This window comes from Polyodon spathula, chromosome 7 (genome assembly GCF_017654505.1).
Source record: "Polyodon spathula isolate WHYD16114869_AA chromosome 7, ASM1765450v1, whole genome shotgun sequence".
Taxonomy (NCBI): domain Eukaryota; kingdom Metazoa; phylum Chordata; class Actinopteri; order Acipenseriformes; family Polyodontidae; genus Polyodon; species Polyodon spathula.
In genome coordinates, this window is record NC_054540.1 from 27,688,252 (window position 1) to 27,714,291 (window position 26,040).

General features: G+C 41.4%; 2 protein-coding genes and 2 long non-coding RNA genes across 4 annotated transcripts in view; 3 read left to right on the forward strand and 1 right to left on the reverse strand.

Annotated features, from left to right (window-relative positions):
• The first annotated feature begins 601 nt into the window (after positions 1 to 601).
• Positions 602 to 3,941, forward strand: LOC121317934. The gene is made up of 3 exons (XR_005950553.1): positions 602 to 641; positions 968 to 1,045; positions 3,749 to 3,941. It is a non-coding gene; the product is annotated as an uncharacterized LOC121317934 (long non-coding RNA).
• A 6,335-nt stretch (positions 3,942 to 10,276) lies between these two features.
• Positions 10,277 to 12,479, forward strand: LOC121317802. Its single transcript, XR_005950544.1, has 3 exons — positions 10,277 to 10,634; positions 11,218 to 11,345; positions 11,432 to 12,479. It is a non-coding gene; the product is annotated as an uncharacterized LOC121317802 (long non-coding RNA).
• Positions 12,480 to 12,657: 178 nt separating this feature from the next.
• Positions 12,658 to 22,494, forward strand: nt5dc3 (5'-nucleotidase domain containing 3). Its single transcript, XM_041255203.1, has 14 exons — positions 12,658 to 13,316; positions 14,536 to 14,720; positions 15,048 to 15,122; positions 16,670 to 16,725; positions 16,854 to 16,944; positions 17,920 to 18,057; positions 19,179 to 19,239; positions 19,391 to 19,493; positions 19,593 to 19,694; positions 19,981 to 20,062; positions 20,433 to 20,519; positions 20,778 to 20,918; positions 21,355 to 21,419; positions 21,559 to 22,494. The coding sequence occupies exons 1-14, from the start codon at positions 12,995 to 12,997 to the stop codon at positions 21,818 to 21,820; spliced, it is 1,770 nt and encodes a 589-aa protein (XP_041111137.1). The 5' UTR covers positions 12,658 to 12,994; the 3' UTR covers positions 21,821 to 22,494.
• Positions 22,495 to 23,670: 1,176 nt separating this feature from the next.
• Positions 23,671 to 26,040, reverse strand: part of LOC121318481 (stabilin-2-like) — a 52,522-nt gene continuing 50,152 nt past the window's right edge. Inside the window, exons 68-69 of the mRNA XM_041255202.1 lie at positions 24,420 to 24,527; positions 23,671 to 24,061 (exon numbers count right to left, since the gene is read on the reverse strand). Coding sequence (XP_041111136.1) covers positions 24,008 to 24,061; positions 24,420 to 24,527 — 162 coding nt within the window. The 3' untranslated portion in view covers positions 23,671 to 24,007. The remainder of the gene's footprint in view (positions 24,062 to 24,419; positions 24,528 to 26,040) is intronic.

Consider the following 26,040-nt stretch of genomic DNA (forward strand, 5'->3'; position numbering starts at 1 on the left):
TAAACCTTGCATTTTTCATACACACACACATACAAACATATATAGTGAACGAGATGGTCTTATTTTGGTTCCATGCCCCTATCAAAAGCATGACCCCAAAACTTAACTTGATTTGTCATCGCTTTATTTTCTCTCTCTCTCTCTCTCTCTCTCTCTCTCTCTCTCTCTCTCTCTCTCTCTCTATATATATATATATATATATATATATATATATGGCGAGAGCCCTGCCTGTGTGTTTGTTGGCGATTCACTGTGTGTAGCGCACGGCAGAGGTGTCATGGCCGTAGGGCTAAAATACTGCAGGTCCCAGAAGCCTTCGGGTCTAAATGGGAATCAACTGGGTATACTTGGGGATTACTGTCCACCTGCACTATATCGACCCGACCCGTGAAACTCCAGCCTCGCAAGATATCTGAGTCAGTGTTCCAATACAAAACCTTGCCCCCTACGCCATACTTCCTCCAAAGTGATCACTTCTGGAAGTGGACAATTTGAAGGGATGTAGGATGTAGGGGGCGCAAAAGTGATTCAATGGGAACACACTGTAGCGTCATCACTCACGGCCAAGAAAAGGCGTTGTCATTAGTTAGCGCTTGTAGTATGTAGCTTGTCTGTCTGAAATGCCATGTTGAAAACTCGGGGTAGGTGTTGACAGATTTGTTTGTATGTGTAAGATATTCTACTCTTTTAAATATTGTTATGCTTGAAGTAGCTATTCATAATACAGCAATAATAAAACATTTGTTTCTAGTGTTGTCATTATATGCGTGCCTGTCATTTTTTATATTTATGTATTATTTGGGGGGTGGAGTTGTTTATTAGCACAAATACAAACAAATCATTGGTAGCAAGTTACATTTTGAACGCCAAGACTGAGAGGAAAAAAAAAATAAAATAAAATGGAGACACTTGTTGCAGCCGCAATAGCCATCGCTTTTTTTTTTGTATTAATTAATGACCAACGGAGGATCGGGTCTGCAATCCGTAGGAGAGCCATCGTCGCCGTGCAGTCGTACAGCTGGGATTGATGACGGTGGTCGGAGAAGTAAGTTGTAGGCCTATAGCTAATAAATGAAGTTTTTATTTATTTATTTATTTTTTTTTTTTTAACGTAGTAACTATCAAACTGTTTCATATAGATCTTCATTTCAAACACTGTAATAATCATAACAATGAGTACGGTTACTGTAAATGGTCATTGAATGCTATGTTCATCACTGTCTCTTATACCATTCTAAAGTTAGTTTTGTTGCCCCCTAAGATATACATAATAAACTGAAAACAGTGAAACCAGGTGGAATTACCTGTGTATAAAGTTAAAAATGTAATTCCAATTATTATTTTCTTAAGGGAGACTCAGTCAAGAAGGCAGCAATACTCTACCAACATACAAGTTATCTTCTGTATTAACAGCAATATAATTATGTTCACAACGTAATACTAACTAATACAACAAATATGTTGAACAACTCTATATTTCAAGTTAATATTTTTTGTTCTTGTACTGTTTACTTTAACTTTAAAGCCCCGATCACACCTGGAACGATAACGATAACCATAAATCGTTTATGGAGCGGTCACACCAGAATGAAAAATGGCCCAGATATATTGTACAGGTATAGTCAAGTGCTGAAAACATTAGGTTATTACCATAACCCTGGTTCCCTGAAAAGAATGACAACCATCACCGAATGGGAAGAGTCCTCTCTAACCGTCAATCACTGAAAATATATAAAAAAGCTGCCCTATCAGGGCCCTGCTGTGAGGAGGAAGTCCCTCCCACCTCCTGTTGAAGAGGGTCATCCTCACAGTAGCATATCTCCATTTTCTTTCGAAATCGGAGGTCAGCTGGGGACATGACCTCAAAGGGTAATGGTTGTGATTCTCTTTCAGGGAACCACGGTTATGGTAATAACCTAACGTTCCCTTTCAAGTGGAATGACAACCGTTACTGAATGGGAAGCTGTACCAATGGTGTCGTGGCTCCAGATTACCTTAAAGTACAGCCTCACGTGATATCCTCAAAGCCCTCATGACGCCTAAAGGCATGCCGCTTGCAACACCTTAGAGCCCAGAGAGGGCCTTGCTTGGTTTGCAACATCAAGGCAGTTAAAACTCGCAAATGTCTGACTACCTGTCCATGTAGCAGCATTGCATAAATCATCGTGAAAGGGAGCCCACGAAGTTGCTTGTCCCCTGGTAGAATGGGCCGTAAAGTTCCCCGGCAAGGGGGAGTCCGTCTGTTCATACGCCAAGCGTATCGCATCTGTCACCCAGTGCGCTAGACGTTGCTTCGATAGGGCCTGACCTCTAGAGTGGGACCCATAGCAGACAAACAGCTGGCTGGACTGTCTCCAGGATGCTGTCCTATCCAGGTAAGAGTGCAGAGCCCGGAACAGGGCAAAGCATATGCTGTCTACAGTCCTCCTCTGACTGGTGTGGGGGAGGTCTGAAAGTTTCCAAAACCACTGGTTGGCAAAAAGGCTGGGTTTGTTAATGTTACCTGCAAGTCATTTCCAGTGAAAGCCATATATGTGTCATCGATGGCAGTGCATGAAGCTCACTTACTCTTCTGGCAGACATAATGGAAACAGGGCGCAGCTCTGCTGATGCCATGGGCTCAAATGGCGGACCCGTAAGCGCCCGCAACACCTGTTCCAGATCTCACTTATGGACCATGCTTTTCAGTGGAGGACGGAGACTCTGAGCTCCTTTCAGAAATTGCACTGCCAGGAAGCGTCCCCCAGGGGACACAGAGTCAGTTTTATTGTGGCACACAGATATTTCTGCCAGGTATACCTACAGAGTGGACGCAGATTTTCGCACATCAAACAGGTGTTGTAAGAAGGTTAGTATTGCCTCAATAGGGCAGTTCACCGGATCATGACCCTCAGCAATGCACCAGTCTTGGAAAACTTTCCATTTTTATGAATACTGGGCTCTACTGCTAGGCACCGTAGCAGACTATAGTGTCTCTACCACTGCATCTGGCAAACCTCGTCTCGATAGACGGTTCCGTTCAACGGCCAGACCCAGAGTTGGAGCTGGGCTGGGTTCTGGTGCCATAATAACCCCTCTGTTTGGCTCAGGAGGTCCTTGCATAGTGGGAGCTGCCACAGTTGACCCAACAACATGTTGGAGAGGAGAGCAAACCAGGGGTGCCTCGGCCATCTGGGTGAAATCAGCAAAACCTGTGCTCTCTCCACCCTGATCCTCTCTAGTGTCAGGGGTAATAGAGGTAGCGGAGGGAACACATACAAGAGTCCCTGTGGCCAGGGGTGAGCTAGCGCGTCTACTCCCAGGGGGCCCCCGTCTCTCTCCATAGAGAACCATAGGGGGCAATGAGTGGCAAAGAGGTCGACTTTCGCAGTACAAAACCTCTCCCAAATCTGTTTCACCACCTGAGGGTGTAGTCTCCATTCCGAGCTCTGGAGGTCCTCTGGACAGGAGGTCTGCTGCCTTGTTGTCCACACCGGGGAGGTGAACCGCCCTGATGGAACGCAAGTTTCTGTGCCTCCAGGACAGGAGTCTGTGCGCTGTGTGGTGAAGGCCTGGCGACCGCAGGCCGCCTTGGTGGTTTATGTAGGCAACCACTGTAGGGTTGTCCGTCCGAACCAGCACATGTTTGTGTGCTAACTGCTGGCGAAAATGAGATAACGCCAGGGCTACTGCTTGCAGCTCTTGGGCATTTATATGCGTTTGCTGCCAATGTCCCTTCCACTGACCTCTTATTCCCCTCCCATTTCAGACTACTCCCCAGCCCTGGCTGGAGGCATCCGTAGTGACAACTTCCATTCTGTGAGGGGAGCCGAGGGGAGATCAGAGGCGCAAATTGCCGGGACAGAGCCACCACTCCTCTGGCATTGTCTGGATCAGCGGGTATGGATCACAGATCGGGTGCAACTTGAATGTATTTACCCAGGCTTGAAGCAGGCACATTCTCAGCAGCCCTAAGGGAAGGGTTCTCTAGGTGGCTGCCATCAGCTCCAACAACCTTTAAAAAATTCTGACCTGTAGAAGAGCATCCTCTCTAAATTGGGAGAGTGTGACTTCCAACGACTGAATCCTGTCTTCCGACAGTTAGGCAAGCATGCTCACAGAGTTCAGTTTGATCCCCAGGAACACTGTGGACTGAGACGGTACGAAGTTGCTCTTCTGTTGATGTATGGAGAGCCTTAACTTCGTCACGTGATCTATGACCTGTCTGGTGTGTGCCTCAGCTCATGCTTTGGAACGCACGCTAACTAACCAATCGTCCAGATAGTTCAGGATCTAAATACCCCGAAGCCGTGGAGCCGTGCTGCATCCATGCACTTTGAAAATGTGCGGTGCTCCAGCCAAATGGCAGCACGCAGAATTCGTTCGCGTTGCGTTGAAAGGCGAAGCGCAGATATTTTCTGTGCTCGGGATGGATCAGGATATGGAAGTAGGCGTCTTGCAGGTCGATTGATGTGAACCAGTCGCCCGGCTGGACGGACTGGAGGATACGCTGTATGGTGAACTTCCTTTGAGAAACATGTTGAGGACCTTGAGTTCCAGAATAGGTCTGAAATGGACACCAGGAAGTACCTGGTGTAGAAGCTGCTGAGGGCATCGCTTGGGTTTATCAAGTGCACAGCATTCTCCTGTTGAAGATTGGCGATCTCCTGTTGAAGGAGAATTGCTCATACTGGTTCGAAGATGGTAAGGAGCACAACCTTGAAGGGTGGCGGGCCTAAACGGAATTGCAGAGCATAACCCTGTCTCATTGTAGATGGGGAAGGTGGCTAAGGAGGGGGCATGTCTTTCTTAGCCCCCGGCCTCTGTCTCCAGCTGGAGAACTGGTTCCCCTGGCAAGCAGTGGTCCCTTACCACTGGCTCTTCCTCTGCCTGCTTGCTTGGTCTGGGGTGGAGGGTGGCGTTCAGGTCCTGTTGCCCCTGCAGGCTGTGAAGGCCACCTAGGGCGCTGGCGGTAGGCAGGGAGGCACAAGAATTTCGAAGTGACCTCTGTGGCCTTGTGGGACCTCTCAAGGCTCATATCAATGGTCGCTCCGAATGTCTGCCCCGGTGTAAATGGGCATCTAACAGCGCCACTTTCTCTGTCTCCACGACCTTGGCCTGGGTTAGCCAGAGGTGTTTGCGAGCAGCTACCAGCGCCGCTAGAGACCTGCCTGATGCCTGACCTAACTCCCCCATTAGGTCAGTCATTGCCCTTGTCACCACCTGGAGCCCTCTGCATCCGCCTCAGTTGCCATTTCCTGCAGCCTCTCCGCCAGCTGCAACTGGTACAGCACCAGTATGGCCATTACATTAGCCACCCGGACTGATAACGCCGCTGATGCATGTGCTTTCTTGGACATGGCGTCAGTAGTCCTGCAAGGCTTGGACAGGCAAGTGGGGTCTTTGTCCCCTCTGATGAAGGTGAAACCTTGCATCAGCACCATGACCATGTCCCAGATGGTAGGAAATATGCCTAGGCCAGCTTCTTGGGCTCCTGCGGTGTGTAGCAAGGACTCTGCCATTCTGGAGCTTGAGGGAGCGGACGAGGCACAAGGGGAGAGCTTGTTGTGGGTGCCCTTTTTGCTTTAAAAAGCAGTTCCCCTTCCCCTCCTGTTCTGCCCCCCAGGGAATGTCCGTGGCAGCAGCTGCGCACTGCATAAAGGCCCGGAACTCCTCCCTTTGCGATATATAAGGAAGGGGCAGTATGGACCTTTGGGAAGTGCCTTGGATCACTGATCTCATTCTCTCCTGCCCCGACTCTGCTGGGGAGAGGGCTGCCCTCCTGCGCATAGTTCCTTTAGAGAACTTACGACAGGGAGAGCAGTCCAACTCAATTGCCAGTGTCCTGGCCGCGTGGTCTGGCCCTAGTCATCTGATGCAGGAGGAGTGTTTGTCCTGCCTGGGGAGCTTTGCCGCACACTGGTCGCACTGGTGAAAACCAGCAGAGGACCCTGTGGAGCATACTGACATGGCGCGGGGCGTCGGTGGGGAGCAATGCGACAGTGCAGAGCTTGTAGCAATTGGTGCTGGGGGAGACCACGGTCAGTGCCGAGCAGTCAGTGCCAAGTCTGTCGGCGTTGAGGTCGGTGTTCTGACAGGTGCCGAGTTTAATCGGCGTCGGGAGCGGCGCTAAAGATGTTTCCAACCAGTGCCGATCAATTGATGTTGGGGTCGGCGTCGAGGAGATGTTCAAGCCAGTGCCGAGTTAATTCCGCGTCGGGGTCGGTGCAGAGGAGAGCGCGGTTGATGCCGTGCTGATGTAGCTGAGTCAGTTGGTGTCGGCGTCAATGTGAAGCGCAGCCGGGCTGGGAAAGCCCGAGGCTTCAGAGGGGCATGAAGGCCTGAGCTGCAAGGATAGCTGAAGCCGAGTAAATCGGCGTAGAGGACAGTGCCGCGAGCCCACGGGGTCATCTTACAGCACCACAACAGCTCAAACAACAGTAATTTAAACTACACAAGCTAGTAACAGAGAATAATGGTTGCTTGCCAATCTCAATAGAGGGGTTGAAACCAAGTCTAATCAGTATAATACAGACATGAGACTCAGGCAAGAGCAATCTCAAAAAACACTCGAAAGTGTAACTTACAATGTATATGGATTTGTAGGCTTGAAGAAACAAACAAATCAGACAATTTCCAGAACAAAGATGCACGAGGCAATCTGCGACCTGACTCAGTTGACTTAGAGAGAAGATGGCAATATGCTACTGTGAGGAAGACCCTCTTCAACAGGAGGTGGGAGGGACTTCCTCCTCACAGCAGGGCCCTAATAGGGCAGCTTTGCCTCAAGGAAGTTTGGACAGCTGCCTTGGGTACAACCACTTCCCATTAAAATATAACATAAAATAAGAACATGATATGTGTCGTTGATTACACCTTACTTAATACGATGATAGACGATACTCCATAAATTAATATTATTATTATTATTATTATTATTATTATTATTATTATTATTATTATTATTATTATTATTTAAAGCAAAAAAAAAAGCACTACAATATGCAGACTGACATGTTGGAGCATATAGGATCATATGTCTTGCTTGTGCTATAATTATACATTAATGGCTGTTTATCAAATAATTTATAACATAATTAAAAAAAAAAAAAAAAAGATTCTGTATACTAGAACCAGTTTTCTGACATGTTCTGCGGTGGAAAAGTGGAGGGCAGTCTTCTCTGTCGTAAATCATTGCAATGACTGTATTTACTGTTTGTCATGTTTAAAATATATAAAATAACAGCAGGCAGGTGACGATGTCACATTTAATACAGCCCTGATTGGCCAGGAACATTTATTGTTATTGTTGTAGCAGGAAAAAATTGCTCTGAAAGCGATCGGAATGATAGCTATCGTTATCGTTCTGGTGTGACCACTTCCATTCATTTGAACTGGAACGATTTTGAAAAATCGTTATCGTTATCGTTCCAGGTGTGACCGGGGCTTAAGCCTTATAAAGTTTGATGACCTTCGGGTATAAAGGTGGAGCCACAGTTGATATGGCCAAGTTTGATACCATGTCTTGAAGGCGAGCACTTCAGATTACAAATGATATATATGAGTGCCATATTAGTGTAATGTGGATCCCAGTGAGCTAACTAGATGCCCCAAAACAAGTGTTGAGTATGAAATTGCTCTTAAAGGACAAGATAAACAGACATGCTGAAGACATTCTGCAATCTTATAGAGGGAATAACCTGTTTCCAGTATGATTTATTGCACAAGTAAATTCACCCACAACACTAAAGTTTTGCTTAATTTTCATTTGACACACATATGAATAGAATGCACATTTAAATTATTATCTCTTTTAGGTGCCTCTGAGTTCCAGATTTTACAAAGCAGTACATTCTGGATATATGCACAAACAATTGCATTATTTACTGGTATACACTTGGTGTTGTACATTTAGCAGGATACCACATTTAATGTTTCTGTATAAAATATAACAAAGAAGAATGAAAAGCCACAGGCATAAGCAAGTAAAATATTTAAAAAGTAAGCATGGTAGATTTACATTGCTCCAGAGAAGATAGTGAAATTCACAGTTGCTTCCATTTCACCCAGAAGACACCCATTCAGCCATTCCTCTGCTCAACCCTGAATGATTTCCACAAAGAAAGGGATTACTTGTCAAGTGACATCTTCCCACAGCTTCACATTTAATAGGGTAAGGGGAACCTACTTCAAAGCTGTAGACCTCAGATGGGACACAGGAGAAATCCAGAGCAGTTCCCATGTTGAGCCAAAAACCCATTGTCACTATCACGCCCACCACCAGCAGTTCTCCTCCCAGCAGCTGAAGATCAACCTGGATTACATTAATAGCTTCTTTCCATTTTTCATTTGCATGTTGGGCCACCAATTTGGAGAGTTTCATCCAGAAACCTCCAAGCTTTTGCCAGTTTCTGTAACCAGACTTGAAGGGCTGCCCAAAGTGGAAAAAAATCTGTATGTCGTGAGTAAAAATGGCTGTCCCTGGGTAATTCACAAAGAGAACTGTAAGTAGAGATATGTCACACACCAACTTCGAGTACTGTGTTTAATTTTCTTCACCTTTTGCCACCAGAAGCACTGTACACAGTTCCATAATAAAATCAAAGAAGTTAGTGTCAAAATAGCAATAAAAACATATGTCCACCAAGATGAAGTTGTCACCACCAAACCACGCATAATTCTTTAAAATAGTGGCCTCTTTCTGAGCCAATTTTACCTCCTATTTTTGTATTTTCTATTTTCATTGATGCCTTACTCAATAGCTCACTTACTTGTCTATGTATTTTTGCAACTATGATTTTCTCTGGTTCCTCATACATGCCATTCCACCAGGCTGTTATCTGGAAGTCGAGACTGACGGGCACTGGTATGTATATATTACCTAGTCGTGCTGTATGTTGTGGCAAAGCAGAACCCTTGGTGCACTTGGCATTGTGTCATCATATAACATAGTGGTATGATTAGATACTATGCACCACTGATATTGTCCCACCTGAACTATGCATTCTGCATGATCTAGTGGCTATATCTCAATTTCAGTGGATATATTTGTATGCAGTTTTGGTGCTACATGTACAAACCACATGGGATCGTGTCTCTTAACAACAGGGGCGAATGACTACCTGAGTTTTGTTGTGGCCTATTGTTTGCCTGGTTGCCGCGATCCACACAATGTTTCTTTGATTGTGAACTTTACCAATTGGTCTGATTTTCAGGTCTTCCTTATATCAATTAATCAATCAATCAATCGGTCTTTATTTTATATAGCGTCTTTCATAGCGGACAACCATCACAAAGTGCTTTACAAGATGCACAAGAAAATCCATAAAACTTTAAATACAGAGAAATGCATAATACATGATCTACAATCAAAAGTATAATACATTAAATACAGTGGAAAGTGCACAATACATGATAGTAGCATAACGCATGAAAAACTACATCAAATACAGTGGAAAGTGCATAATACATGATAGTAACATATCACAAGAAATGGTAGCAGCAACACAGCAACTAATAGCAGATATCAGGCTTAAAGAGCATGGAAAGCAAGAGAGAACAGGTGGGTCTTGAGAGTTGATTTAAAGCAAGTGATGGTGGGAGCATCACACACAAAAGCTAGGGGACAGTTCCAAAGAGTCGGAGCCATGAAACTGAACGAGCGTCCTCCAAGTGTAGTGCACTTATGCTTGGGGATAAAAAGCAGTCCACAGTAGGAGGACCTCTATGATGAAAGGCATTGTAGGTGAGCAGGAGAGTTTTGAAAATAATCCTGAACTTTATAGGTAGCCAGTGCAGCTGGGCAAAGCAGGGGGTGATGTGGTCATGTTTTTTTTTTTTTTTACATCTGGTAAGGATCCTGGCAGCGGCATTCTGGATTAGCTATATAGAACAGTGGTCCACAACTCAGGCCATGGGGGCCGGTGTCCCTCCTGGTTTTTGTTCAAACCATACCCTAAATTAGTTTATTGGACCAATTAGGCTTCTAATAAGGTCCAATAAAGTACTTTAGGGTGCAGTTGGAATAAAAACCTGCAGGGACACCGGCCCTCCAGGACCGAGTTTTTCACCACTGATATAGTGAGTTGCAGTAGTTGAGTCGAGAGGAGACAAATGCATGACAAAGTATTTCCGCATCTGGGAGGGAAAGGTAGGGACGGACTTTGGAGATGTTTCGAAGATGGTACAAGGAAGATTTGACCATGGAGGAGATGTGGGCATCAAAGGAGATGTTGCTGTCAAGAAGTACACCAAGGCTTTGTACTGTGGGAGAAGGCAACAGCAGACAGTTTCCGAGGTTCTGGGCAGCTATATTGGGATTCTTATCAAATTATATTCATATAACTATAATTTGTATCAAAAAACATAAAGAAAAATGCAATGAATATTTGAAATATGCAATGTTTTAGGCTGGCACATATGCAATACCAATTAATACATTTAATTGAACAGTGAAGTACATACAGTGCACAGAATCTCTGTATTTTATTGTTCTGTACTTTTTGCATTGCTACTATTTCCAGGTCCAGCAGAAGAAGAGCGCTAGAACTTTATCATCATGTACTGGTGCTTAAAGAAGCAGCAAAGCGGCAGGCATTATCTCCACATCACAAAGCCTTTAGGGTGTAGCCTGGCCAGCACTCTTTATAAATTAGGTATATGCTGTTCTAAAACTTCCCTTCATTAACTGATTTGTATGGTCTACTAGATCAATCAACATACACATATGCATAAAGAGAGATTATAGATAACTGAATGGATAATAGGTAAGGTGATCAAGCCCACATATGTATATGGAAATAATAATAAAAAAATGAATTACCATTTGGACAAATAGGTTGGCCTGTAGTTGCATACACCTGGTTTATTGTTTTACAAAATAAAACAACGTACAACACAACTAAGAACAGTACTTAATGGGTTTCTGATACGTATACATACATTTCTCCTATTATTCTATGCCAGTATACATTTTGTCATTATATCACTTTTAAGGTTTTTTTTGTGCATTCATATCATGACCCAATGTTATCTTGGCTATGCAAAGAATATTCTTGACTACATTACACACAGTTTTTTAACTAGTGTCTTTTAGCACTTCTATGAAACTAAAGCAATGTTAAACAAAACCTAATAGAAAATCTGCTTAGAAGGATAAGAAAAGGTCACTTGACACCTGGATGTACATTAATACTGATCCATTAAACATTTTTGGAATCTCAATTTTTATTTTAACAGGTAAACTGTTACTTAGTTGCTCCAGTCTGCAGGAGAAACAAGAAGCAGTGGAGCTTCTACAAAAAGCAATGGATCCTTGGGTCATCTTGCTCAGTTCCCAGTCATGGTTTGTCTAAAGAAATGTTGTGGTAAGAGCTACTTTTATCTTAGTATTTATTGACTACAAATATCTTTATTCCATGGTAGTTTTGTTTAAATTAATTCTTTCCCACAGGATTTTGAAAAAATAAGACTGAAGCCCCTGACTTAACACTTCATAGGCAAACTAGCATGTTACCAGAGCAAGAGAATCTGGAAGGAGCACCCCACCAGACTCCCGACCACAGACGAACATGAAGATGAGGCAGAGATCCAAAAGCTGCATTCAACTGAGATCCTGTACCAGTACCGTCAGTAACAGACTCCAAGTGAAAGTCAACCTTCAATCCTATCTGGAGGAACCTCCAAGGAAAAGTTCTGTTCAAAACCACTTTACCAACCAAAGTCCCTGCAGTGTCAGTATAAGTAAAGTAAAGGACTAGGGAGTGACAATGTAAGGATCAAAACAGACATCTCTGTGTCTTCACAAGACACCCAACATGATTCATTAAGGGATATTGTGTCTGCCAAAAGTGATGGTGCATGACCTATGTTATCCAGAAGGGGTGTGGTATCAGCTCCAAAAATGCTCAGTCTACAGGCCTCAGACTGTTTGCCAGACCTCCATATCAGCACCCTACAGTACCATTAGAGATTTGATGCCATCACTTACACTGGATGTGTCAGACAGAAACAGAGTCCTCCACCGAATGGCTTGGTACCATGTACCAGGCAGGTACATCACTCTTCATAAACCATTTCCTCCCAAATGGAATCTGCTGAGAAGTAGCTGTCAGGCAAACAGATAGGTGTGACTGAGTTTTTGCTGTAACATGGTCTCTGGTATGCAGCTCATGCCACTGTTCTACGTTCTCATGCTAAGTGATTAATCACTTTATATTCTTTATATCTCTTGATATTACTAGACGGCTTTCTACTATACATTAATTTCAGAAATCATTTCACCATACTCAGTAACATATACCATTCATAACAGTTGCATCAAAAATGCTTTCAGGAATGTTACATAATTGTATTTTAATAGCTACACCACATTTTGCTGAGAGTTTGTGATTGCTTGTGATTATACAGTATAATTTATATAGACATGGAAATGTTACTAGTTTTCTTACATCAATGGTTATTTTTTCTTTTAAAGAACGTTATGAAAATACAATGTTGATGTTGGGAACATAACCCAAGGGTTTTTGTCCCACTCTTTTTTTTTCAGTGTGTCCATGCTGAATAAGCAAACAAAATTAATATACCTTGAAATATTAGTTCTGCAGATAGTATCAAAATAGACATCAGAACCATGGTTTTATTTAATAATGTTTAGTGCCAGTGCTACATTTTTACATTAGGCAGATTTAATGTACAAGGTCGAAAAACACCATCTGTCTCCTGGCTTCTGCATTAAGGAACAAAGTAGAAAACCACAAACTCCGACAGGCATTACTTGCACTGCAGGATCAAGAAACCCAAACATGTTTCAAAATAAGGAAGTGACGTTATTATCACTGTGCCCGCCTGCAGAAACGTGCCTCGTATTTTTTTTCTAGTGAGAAGGAACCGCGCCTGCTGCAGATATAGTAACCGGGTCTTTCTGGGGTTAAAAAAAAAAAAAAAAAAAACAAAAAAAACAAAACACACACATAGCTTGCTCCTTGTGCCCAACCAAGGCACTGCATTTAGAGCCATGTCGGCCTTGGTCTTGTTCTTTCCAAGCAGACTGGGAACTAAGGAGAGTTTACAGAAAGCACTGCTCGTTTGTAAAGCTTTGCACAGCGGCACAAGCATCGGGAATTGCGGCAGCCGATCTTTGTCATGGCCGAAAAGAACTCGATTGTGGCGCCGGGGGTTCGGTGCGCTTGCAGCGACAGGGAGAGTAGCACAGATCCCGGCGACTTGTCACGGTCCCCAGCACAGAACTGCTCCCCTGTGCACCAGTTCACACAGCGGTCGGGATATGACTAGTTCGCTCTGGGCGCTTTACAATGAGACCAAAAAACAGACAGAAGGTGAGTTGTATACTAGGCACCCAGCCTGCATGCTGTACAACTTAAAAAAAGCCATGTATTTTAAATAGTGACAGAATACATTCAAGCACTGAAAAGCACATTTAATGGGAAGAAAAATATGTATTAAGCATGTAGAATGTTAAAGTTGCTTTGAAATCGAATCAGATTTGTAAAACAGGCATACCAAGTTAATGTAGAAACATTAGCTTGACGTATTGCCTACAATACTGTATGGGTTTATTGTAGTAATGCATCCAAATGATAGATTATCAATAAGCCTGTTAGATTATAAATAAGAAATCAGTTAAGTGCCAAAAAGGGATGGGACCTGGCATATATCCTACTACACTGGCAAGGGTTGTACTTTATTGCAATTGGCAGGGTAGTTTTTTTAACCAGTGTTCCCTATCGTCACAGTTCTGCACAGTTGCCCAACTAGGACTCAAAGCCCTGGCATGGGTCTGTCCACATCCATCACTACCTGTTGTTAAGAGACCCTTTCTATGTTTAGAACCTCCTTTCATTATTTGTGAAGAGCGTAATGAGGTTTTATTAAACATTAACAGCAAGGTTTAAAAGAGGTAAGTGTGCTAATTAAGTTTGTCTTAAAATAATCAAATGAATGTCAAGAAAAGTTTCCAGTCACCATGCTGCTGAGTAATGCAGAATTGGACAAAAAAAAAAAAAAAAAAAACTGACATAATTGTCAATAATTCCATCAGGAAAATTGGGCTTGGAGGCCTGCTTTCATTTCTATTCTCAAAATAACCCATGGAATTTTGAGAAACATCAGTAGTTTGTGGGGCTCTGGAGAAAGAAGCACCTGACAACCATTCTTCATCTGACCATTCTCCTCCATTTGAATCTGACTCCGTGACTCTAGCACCTGACAACCATTCTTCATCTGAATCTGACTTCGTGACCCTAGCACCTGACAACCATTCTCCATCTGAACATTCTTCATCTGACCATTCTCCTCCATCTGAATCTGACTCCGTGACCCTAGCACCTGACAACCATTCTTCATCTGAATCTGACTTCGTGAACCTAGCACCTGACAACCATTCTCCATCTGAACATTCTTCATCTGAAGCTGACTCTGTGATCCTGTTGTGTAGAGCGATGATGCAGGCTGATTGTGTCATCCTTTGGTATGAGATACTATATGTCTTTTTGTATTTAACGTGTGCATCCTGCTAAACATTCCGTTTCTTTTCAGATGTAGTATCGTCTGTTACATGCAATTTGCTGAATCCAGATGCCATCTTTGCAAATAATGAAATGAGCCTTGAAGATACAGAGATCTACGGCTTTGACTATGACTACACTTTGGCTTTCTACTCCAACCACCTCCACACCTTGATATTCAACATAGCACGAGACATTCTTATTGAAGAGCACAGGGTAAGGGCTTTGTGTGTGAAATTAAATACAGGGTTTTTGGTCTGTGTTACAGTTTAATTAACCTAAAATATCATATCTTTATATAGGTAATACATTTGTCCTTTTGGGTAATATTCAGGGCAAATTACCTTAGAAAAGTGCTAATTTGAATAACTATAAATATCAGCATTATCTGTTTCTAACCCTATTGGTCATTCTGTTGTTTAATGTATGTTTAACGCATGGATTATACAGCCATGTAAAGAGTACAATCAGTGAAGGTTACTTTGAACTCTCTTATATTACTGAATTATTTGTGTTACTTGTTTTTTCTTATTGTGGTTTTAGTACCCAGAAGGCCTTAGAGCTTATGAGTATATTCCTGATTTTGCAATCCGGGGACTTCATTATGATGTACAAAAGGTGAGTATAGTATTAACCCTCCAAAGTCTTTCCGTTTCATCAAAATAGTTTATGGACTTTATTGCTAAATAGTGCATGATTTTCAAATGTGCCATATGGTGACTGACTTGCCCCTGTACTGTTTTCTAGTTGTATCAACAAATCGGGATCTTTCACGTGGTTACACTGTCAAGTTGTAATGCAGGTTTTACAGTGGGCTATAGTCAAAGGACAGCCAGCTCATTTTTAAGCTGCTAGCATAGCCTGCAGAGGTAAATATAAACCAGCATGCCTTTTCTCTTTGTTCAAGACAGGCATGTAAAATAGAATGGAATTAAACTTTAGGCGTGTGACTGTTCTATGGGTTCTAAATCTATAGTCGGTCTTGGGTGCATGAAAATCTTTCCTGATGTGCTGGCTTATCCTGAACAATGGGTTCAAGTTTTTTTTTTTTTTTTTTTAACAATTATTTTTATTAATTTTCCATTTCTCCCCAATTTTTGGAATGTCCAATTATTAGTCAACCTGGCTCACTGCTGCAACACCCTAATTAACTTGGGCGAAATGAAGATGAGAACCCACATCTTCCGAAACGAGTGCCGTCAGCCGTCCACTTTTTTTCGCTCTGCAAGCCCGCCGTGCAGCCGTATTCAGAACTCTGGAGGACCATGCAGCTCTGAATTGTGTACAGGCTGGTCTGCAGACGCCCGGCCAGCCACAGGGGTCGCTGGTATGCTGTGAGCCAAGGACTCCCCAGCCAACCTAACCGCTTCCCCGCACGGCAGGGCTTGGCCAATTGTGTGCTGCCCCCCTGGGAACTCCTGTCCACAGTCAGTAGTAGCATTCGAACTGGCGATCTCCAGTCTATAGATCACATCCTGCACTCCGGGCGGAGTGCCTTTACCGGATGCGGCACTTGGGAGACCCCAAGTTAATGTCCGTTAGCCACTTCAGCATTGATTTGCATACACTGTAAACTTTCCAGGACATACTAAGTCGTTAAAAATAGTTAAAGAAACATGCCAAATATGCCAAAAGGTAAAAGGGTGTGTTCCAGTATTATTCTTTTTTTGGAGGCAAACAGGAGAAGAAAAAAGGAATAGTCAGATTCTTCAAAGAACATGGTGAGCAGAGAAGGAAATGAAAGAAAACAGAACCTGTTCCAAGATGCCATAGCAACACACAAGGAAAGATAAACAGTGAGACACCACTGAGAGGATAATGCATTTGGGAAAGGCTAAAGAAAATAACCGAAGGGTCGGAATTGTGTAGTACTGAAACCGATAACCAAATAAAATATTTTGTACAATTAATAGTTTTTGGGAAAAGGCACAGTTTTAGGTTTATTAAATTGACCTTTACTATATTGCCATGATGAAATAGCCCCAAAATAAGCCATGTTGTGAAAGTAAAATGAAGCTACCCTATTACCAAACTCATCAATGTGGTGGTACTAGATGCTGCGTGTGGAATAATGTCTACTATTGATAAATACTTGGGACAGCAGGACCAGAATCATAATGTATGAGCAATTATACTCAACTTGAGTGTTGTCTGTTTGTCTTAAGGCTTTACTGATGAAGATTGATGCCTTTCATTACATTCAGTTGGGAACTGTATATAGGTATGTACAGGTGTTTTTTTTAATTAAAAGTTAATTTATCTATTCCTGTTCACAGTCTTAAAAAAAAAATAAATAAATAAAAAAGCAAAAATAGGAACACGGACATGATTTTTTTTTTTTTTTACCAGGGGGCTGCACCCAGTTTCAGATAAAGAAGTCATTGCTATGTATGAAGGCTCACATGTACCCTTGGAACAAATGAGTGACTTTTATGGCAAGGTAAGCCCTTTTGAATGACACAGTTTGTGTTTGGTTCTTATCTCTCTCTCTGCCATGTCTGAGCTACAGTATATCCAAATTTTAAAATGGCTTGGATGAGCAGAGCACTCAGATTGGCTTGACAATTTTCCAAACAGTGCTTTTGTTAGATAACATCAATCAGTTGAATCTCTGTAGTCTTTTCTTTCATATACTTCTCAGGGGCCATTTTATAAACACCAAATAGACAAACCGTCTGATGACAAACCATGAGAGTGATATAATTGCAGGTTTATTAAGTATAGTGACTTGTGCATTATTCCTTAAAATGAATACGTTGATTATTTCAGCAAAGTAATACAGTGTTCAGAGTGTTATGAATCCTAGTCATGGTGAGTGTAGTATTTTACAAAAAGATTGAGAATTAAGCATACCGGGCAAATACATTTACTCTGGATTGTGCAATTTTTCTGTGATTTTGCACAAATGGGGAAAGAAAACTAGGTCATAGTTTTGATAAAGTGGAATGGGGGAGACTTATTGTCTCTTGTAACATTAATGAAAAAACTGGGGCAAACATTATTTCTGTCTGTCAGGCTGAAAGGTCATATGGACAGTTTATTAAGACTTGTAGCAGCTGACTTTTAAGTTTTGGTATGCTAAGCAGAGACCTGGAAAAGCAGGATGTGAGTCTGCAACAGCTGAAGCAGTCAGTGGGAGATGAAGACTCCCATGGATTGTGTGACCGTGAAAGCAATTATATCAACACTTGGTTTCAGTACCATATTAGGACCTTTAAATATTCAAGGGAGTGAAGATAATAGAGGGGACTTGGCAGAGATATACAGTACCAGAGTCATTTTAATTTTGATTGTCCATTGAAAAATGACAGATTAGAACCAAATTAATCAAGAACAAAAACTACTGGTGTTCTTTAGGACAAGCTTTTTTCAATGCTAATATTTAAAGTCCATTGTATTTGTCTTTTTCATGCAGAGTTCCCATGGACACACAATGAAACAGTTCATGGATATCTTCTCCTTGCCAGAAATGACCTTGCTGTCCTGTGTCAACGATTACTTCATGAAACACAACATTGACTACGAACCTGTTCACCTCTACAAAGATGTCAAGGTGCATTGTTGTTCAGTCTGCTTTGAGGTGCAGTGTGAAATGCTCAGGGTCTCTGGGCCATATTTTCAATGTGTTTCTTCCATTTTTAATTAACTCTTATTTAAAAAAAAAAAAAAAAAAAAATAGAAAAAATCATGTCAGTGTTACAACATGAGATGCAAACACTTTGAGAGTTCTGTTATTTACTTGTCTGGATGTAGTTTTGTAAAATAACAGACATTTTATCTCTTTCAAAAAATAGGAGTTAATTAAAGAGGGGAGTAAACGTTTGGAAAATATGGATCTCGGTCCTGTTCCCTGGGGAATATGCATTACAATCGGCACTGCTTATATGAGCTTGTACTGGCATGGTAACCTCTCCAGACAGGGTTTGCTTTTAAAAGGATGAGACCAATAAGGGATTTTACAGACACTTTAACACAGAAAAGCTTTGAGAACTGTGTCCTCAATGAGTTGACAAATTTAGAGTTTTCTAGAAATTAAATTTTTTCAAGCCAGTTGGGGTCAACAAAAGGCCTTGTTTACACTCCTATTTGATACTGTTTTAGGGCTATATGTGTTATGTAATGAAGTTAAGCAGTTTCCAGCTGGGCTTCTCTATCTTTTGAATCCAAGCTCCCTTATAAACTTCCATTTCGCTGTTCAAAGTGGCAAAGCAGCAAAACACCAGCCCTGAGGGAAAACTGACCCTTGCTTAACTGCTAACCTCTTCACTCTTGAAATGAGAAACACCGAGACTTTCTCAGGTTTCAGAACAGCTGTGAGCTGGTAACAGTCCAACCTGAACTACAGGTTTGATTGACTTCTGAAAAGTGTGATTCCATTGATCTGAATTTTGGTTAAGTTTGCGGAATTCCAAATCCAAAAACCAGTCGTCAATAGCTCCACTGTCTGTGGTGTTAATACATTCCCCTGTAATATATTTTTTGTTACTTGCTTGATAAACCACCTACCTAGTTGTTCTGGAATTACCCCCGGAAATACGTGGTTTATGCAGTCCACAAGGATTCCCTGGTGTTGTAAATTTCACCTTTTTGTTTGTTCCGGTGCAGAGACTGTTTATATGTGACAAATGCATGTAAGTGTACGTATAATGAATTTCTATCTTTTAAACCCACCAGGAGGCCATTGGGGACGTCCACGTGAAGGGAATAATGTACCGAGCTGTGGAAGCAGATATTGGTAAGTGGTTTATTCCTCCGTCTGTATCTAGTGTAAATAATATGTATTCTTCTTCTTCTTCTTCTTCTTTAGTTTTATGATGCTTAGGTTCTTAATGCTAACCTATATGCCATGGTGTAAAGCTGAATAACCTAACTTCTCCCTTCTCTAGAAAAGTATATCTGCTATGGTGAGCAGACCCATGCTGTGCTGAGGAAGCTAGCAGAAAACAAGAAGAAGATGTTTCTCATTACGAACAGCCCCTTTGATTTTGTGTAAGTGAGACTCTATTTTACTAACCTTTCTGTTTGTCTTCTGAGTGCTCTTTACTGTCATGGTATCTACCACTCATTTCCACACTGTTGTTTTTCCAGGGACCGAGGGATGAACTACATTGTAGGAAAGGACTGGAGAGACCTTTTTGATGTTGTCATAGTGCAGGCGGACAAGCCTGGTTTTTTCAACGACAAGCGCAAGTCAGTTTACAAGTCTGTTTGTATAATAATCTGATTACTCTGTTAAAGGTACTTGGCATTCTTTAAAGTTTAATAGAACAATTTAATGATAATTCATCAGCAGAAGATCCTGTTATTCTTAAACCCTTGTAAACATAGACCTCTTCTGTGTTTGTCTGTGGCTTCTGAAGAAAAACACCTGAATGAAGTTAAAGGGGAGTGGTGTTTGGATTGCACAAATCGATCCCAGTCTTTAATGCTTGTTGATGGTTTTTTGATTTGTAGTGTTGAAACTTTCCTTTTGCAGACCGTTTCGAAGAGTAAATCACAAAGGGATGCTGTTGTGGGACAGGATTCATCGATTAGAAAAAGGACAGATTTACAAGCAGGTAGAATCGCAGTTCTCAACCTTGTGGCCTCTTGCAATTTTATTTTTGGCTTGATTTACAAATTAATTGGAAGAATATCTGATTTACTTTAAAACCAACTACTTTAGTATCTAATGGTATAGGAAAGTATGTGTTCTAGCAATGCCTATAATGCTATTACAGTGCACTCACATGCATGTTTTTTTATGTCAAAGGTTGCGAGCCAAACTCAAGGTAATGACCCTAATGCTGCAGACAACAGACCTTAACATATACAACTTAACAGTACAGAATACCAGGCTGTCCTTATTGCTTTATATAACAGCTGATAAGAGCCATATTATCATACATCAACAGGAGGGTTGTTACTGAGACACTGTGTTTCCTACAGGGCAATCTGTATGAATTCCTGAGGCTGACAGGCTGGAGAGGTTCCAAAGTGCTTTATTTCGGAGATCACATCTACAGTGATCTAGCAGTGAGTAGTCCAAACCCGATCTGATTGTGGCTATTATCGAATTAAAATACAGCACATCTTTATGACCCTCTTCTATGGCCACATTAAGTTTGGCATTAGTTATGTTGTGCCAGTTTTTTTTATTTTATTTTTGTTTTTTATTTTTGTATTTTTATTTTATTTTTTAATGCCATCAAGCTGCTGTTCTAGTTTTGAGTCCCAGATTCACAGCTGGGTAGCACCGGTGCCCTGATATCTGACTGCCTCCTTGCTAAACAGGACCTGACTCTGAAGCATGGCTGGCGGACTGGTGCCATTATTCCCGAGCTCAGGTCAGAGATCAAGATCATGAACACAAAGGAGTACGTACACCTCATGACCTGGCTGCAGGGACTCACTGGGCTCCTGGAGCGTATGCAGGTCAGTCTGGGAGGGAGGGATGTGTGTCCTGTTTTACTTTCTAGAAAGCTATACCACGCTGCTAATTCACAGCGGCTCAGGAATTGCTGTACCCTGTGTGTCAGTGTGACTTGGAAATACTGAAACCCAACACTTGCTGCACTGCATTGCAGAGTAGTAGTTCAAACCAGCTGAGTATAAATTTCATAGTATAAATTTTGGTAAGAGCAGTAGTGATCTTTATAATGTGTTATGGATAACAGAAATATTGTCACCTTAATGGGGGGAAAATGTAATTTGTTTTGTGACTTAGTAACTCTGGTATGTAGTGGACAAGATACAGCAGTGTTGTTTCACAAGAATCCCAGATTGGCAAATAGCGACAGCCACCTTCATTTAAAATGAAGCTCCTTTGTCGTTAATATTTAAACTTCGTTATTGTGTTTCTGCTCTCAAGGTGCACAGAGACGCAGAATCCCAAATGGTTTTGAAGCAATGGATCCAGGAAAGAGAAGTCATGAGGTGAGTGCTGTTGGAAGTAATCAATAGAAATGTCAACTGTTGGCATGTTGAATGAAACGGAAACATTGTGCATCTGGGGGCAATTAGGCAAATCCAATCTATTATGTACAATTTTACAGACTTGTTTTCTTGACCGCAGATTGAGGACGAAGAATATCTTTAACAGTCAGTTTGGGAGCCTCTTTAGGACGTACCACAACCCCACCTACTTCTCTCGCCGCCTCTCCAGATTTGCCGATATATACATGGCATCTCTCAGCTGCCTGCTCAACTATGACCTGCACCACACCTTCTTCCCCCGGCGCAACCCCTTGCAGCACGAGGCTTCGGTCTGGTCCGACCAGGTGTGTGCCGGGACGTCTAAAACCCCTTTCCTTACCGAAATGGCTCAGATCAAATAAACAATTTAAGTGACCTAGGAAGTGGCTTCAGTGGTTTTACTGGAACCATTTAAAAGGAGATTCTATAAATAGATTTCAAGGGAAGCCCAGGTAAACCTGTCTTTTAGGCACTTAAAAAGTAAGTAAATGATTTAAGGTTTTAAGTCAATTAAAAACAGAAATGAGCTTTAATTGATTAGTTGGTTTAGTGTTACAGAACACCCTGCAGTGTTTACAATAAACACATTGCTTTACCCTTGCAGTATCCCATTTTGTCTAATCACAGCATTTATTTATTTATTTATTTATTTTACTTATTCCCTAGTAAATCAACTAGGAAATTTAAGATTAAATTTACTCAGGAATGTTTATCAGGAGAAAGAGAATTAGTCTTGCAAACACTGGCATATGCTCCTTTCTGCAATAATGCTGGTGCTCTGATGGAAATGAGTGGCATATTTGTGGGAACAGGAAACCAGCATTGTTGCAGGAGGGAGTGTGATCTGGATACACTGCGATCCTTAGAGATCTTTTTTTCTCCTGGTGAATGCTACTGAGTAAATGTTGAGAAATGTATTGCCCACTTGATTTTTAACCCTGGTGTGTGATTACAAATTTCAAGAGTCAGCAATATGTTTAAAAATATAACGATGCAGAATGGACAACACGGGACACAGCAAAGGTAACAATGTTTCTTACAAACTTTTCAGGGTGTTCTGTAACACTTCTATTAAATATAATAAAATACTACTAAATACTACATAGTTTAAAAATGATAAATTGTTTATTGAAATCAGTGTCTATTAGAGCTTAAATTGTATGTAAAAGTATTTTTTTTTACTCTGTTTTTTGGTGTACTGTTATTCAGTTCCATAACATACTGTATATGATGGCACCTTGAAGATATGACAGATAAAAAGTGTATTTTATTGATTAGTTTACTTATTGTGGAGTGTTTTGTATTTAAAATGTGTTTGAGTGAGGTGCTTTTGGCACAAGGACATGAAGCAATGTTACATATAAACAGATAACAGTTTTTAAGTGTTTGTCTTGGCTGTGGAGATATGTACTATTTTAAAGTGATCCAGTTTGCTGAACTCATTTCATGAGCTTCATTTGAAGAGATATACACTATAAATTGTAAGGTACAATTTTATCTTGCAGTGTTCAAAGTCTATAGTGAAACATTTCTTGTCTTTTATCACTATTACTGTAGTTTTGTTGGGATCTGTTCATAGATTTGCACCATGCTATTTTGTGGAAATCGGGCCACTCTGCGAGTGTGCGTTTAGAAGGTAATGGTTAACAAGATTGTACTGCCATGAGCCACAGAGTGCTGGTGTTGACGCCGACACACCTGCCACATGCATAAATATACCAAAAGAAAAGTTTTTGTGTGTTTGTGGATGATGAGAGAAGTGCGACTAGACTTGTACTGTTTTGCACTGTTGTATATATCTGTAACTTCAGTGTATTTGTAATCTTGAAAAAACAAACGCAAAGCTTAACATTCAAGTAGCTGATGTAAATAAAAGTAGACGCCTCATTACATTGTGGGAATTTTCTGTTGGTTTTTAAAATAATGGCTACAAATAAATATGACTTTAAATGTACATGGTTAACCCATGGAAATCTTCTATTCCCTAGTTATACTGCTAAAATATTGACCATGTTCATAATTTAAATTAATTTGCGATCATTATTTACAGTGTGACTGATCTGTGTGTCTGCTTTTGTTATATTTAGTAGCCCCGTGACAACCATTGAAATTGAAGTAAAAGACAAACAGTGCTTGGTATTAAAATCTTTTTTTTTTCAATATTTGTAGTTAGTGAAGTCTGAATTCATATTCAAGTGAAACAGCATATGCTTTATTCATTGAAAATATTCCGAAATGACTGATTTAAAGTCCAGGACATACAGGTACGTTACATTGTTACAGCACTGAAGGAGGTAAGCTGGTTCACTCTAATTGTGTAACTGTGCTTATTCCTCAAGCAAGCAGAAACGACATGTCCATCTCGTACTGGAGTAACCTTCTTGCCATGCAGGCATAATGTATTATGATGAACCCTACAACATCACGCTCTACAGACTACAAGTGGTTACAGTGTTATTGTGAGTCATGCAGAACTGATACAGCTGGTGTGCATTATGCTGTCTTTGAAGGCTGGGGAAGTTGAGGGTCAAAGTTCCAGGTTTGAATGTTCAACTATCCTGAAGCAGATCATATGGACCACTGTTTGCAACCTGGTGTTTATCCTGCAAGAGAAAAATAAGCAAAGCAAATTAGACCAGAAAGTTAGCATGCAATGTTTTAGCCAAGTATGTGTAATATATATATTTTTTTTTTCCCAAACTGACTTTAAGGTTTTCCAAGAAATACAGACTTCATTTTGGCTGGGCTGGTTTAATCAGTCTTAATATCACCATAATAATGATATATTGTATGAAATGGGTTAATTATGAACAAATGGAAAGTGTTGCTCCCAGCTTAACTAACTGTGCCCTTCATCCAGTTTATTGGGAATAGCTACCCCTTACGTGTGGCTGGGGAAGCATTCCCTTATTGATTCCCTCTAATATTATCAGATGCAGTGCAGTCCTTCCTGCAACTCACTGTAACTGCGTTGAAGTCTCTGCTGTGTGGGGAGAACACTGCCTCATACATCGGGTTGCAGATACTTGGATCGACATCAATTGGGGCAACGTGTTCACCTTCATCTGACTGCAGGGAAAAGCAGAGTGTAAAAGATAACTACCGTATCAAATATGTATGTCCACAAGATTTCAGAGCAGCTATCCGTTAGTGGACTTCCTGGAAGCTCTGACCTTGAGTGGATGAAAATCAGCTTGTATTTTACACAGCACCAAAGCACTAAAAAAGTAAGGGCATCATCATCTCCAGGGCCTAATGTAGTTCCATACAGAGTGTACAAGAGTGCTTCTGGAGTTCTACAAATCCTGTGGAAATTGAGGAAAAACAGGTTGTACCAAGAGCATGGTGCCGAGCAGGTGGAGTCTTTATACCGAAAGAAAAAGATTCTACAAGCATCGGTCAGTTTCGTCCTATTTCCCTATTAAACGTAAAAGGCAAGATTTTCTTCAGCATTATTACTCAAAGATTGTCAACCTTCCTATTAAAGAACTGCTTCATTGACACTTCAGTACAAAAAGCAGGCATTCCAGGTTTCCCAGGATGCTTAGAACACATCAGTGTAATCTGGCAACAAATTCAATCAGCTAAAAAGGAGAGGAGTTCCATGTGACATTCCTGGATTTGGCTAATGAATATGGTTCAGTGCCACATGAACTTCTTTGGGCAGCATTTGATTTTTTAAGCGTACCGATGACAATAACAAATTTAGTGAAAGCCTACTTTGGAGATTTGCAATTTAGTTTTTCAACTTCAGAATTCAGCACTACATGGCAATGCCTAGAAGTTGGAATAATGGCAGGATGTACCATTTCTCCACAGGCAATAGAAGTAATTATTAGGGCATCAAAATGGGTAGCGGGAGGAGAGCACTTGGCTTCTGGAATGCGACTACCACCAATTCGAGCATACATGGATGACATGACAACAGTGACTACAACAGTAGCCTGCATTAATCGGTTATTGGGCAAATTAACCAAATAACATTGAATGGGCACGAATGCAATTCAAACCCACTAAATCAAGGAGCATCTCTATAATTAAAGGTAAAGTAGTAGAGAAAATGTTCTATACTAATGGTGAGGCAATACCAACAGTGTCCGAGAAGCCAGTGAAAAGTCTAGGGAGAAGGTACGACGGGGATCTAAAGGACACAGGTCATGTGGGAGACGTTAGACAACAAGCAGTGGAAGGGTTGAAGAGCATAGACAGAAGCGATTTACCGGGCAAGCTGAAACTCTGGTGCTTTCAGTTTGGTCTACTGCCAAGACACTGACAACAGTTGAGAAGCTGGAAGCTTTAATCAGTTCATACATCAGGAAATGGTTGGGAGTTCCACACTGCCTCAGCAGAGTGGGACTTTATGGTAAAGGAATACTGCAGCTACCAATCTCTGCTCTAACCGAGGAGTTTAAGTGCACCAAAGTCCGACTGGAAATGACATTAGTAGATTCACGTGACAAATGCATAAGGGAGGCAGCACCTGTGTTGAAAACTGGAAGAAAATGGGCGGCAAAGAAAGCTGTGGAAGATGATAAGGCTGCCCTTCGAATCGGAGATATTATGGGGCAAGTTCAACATGGAA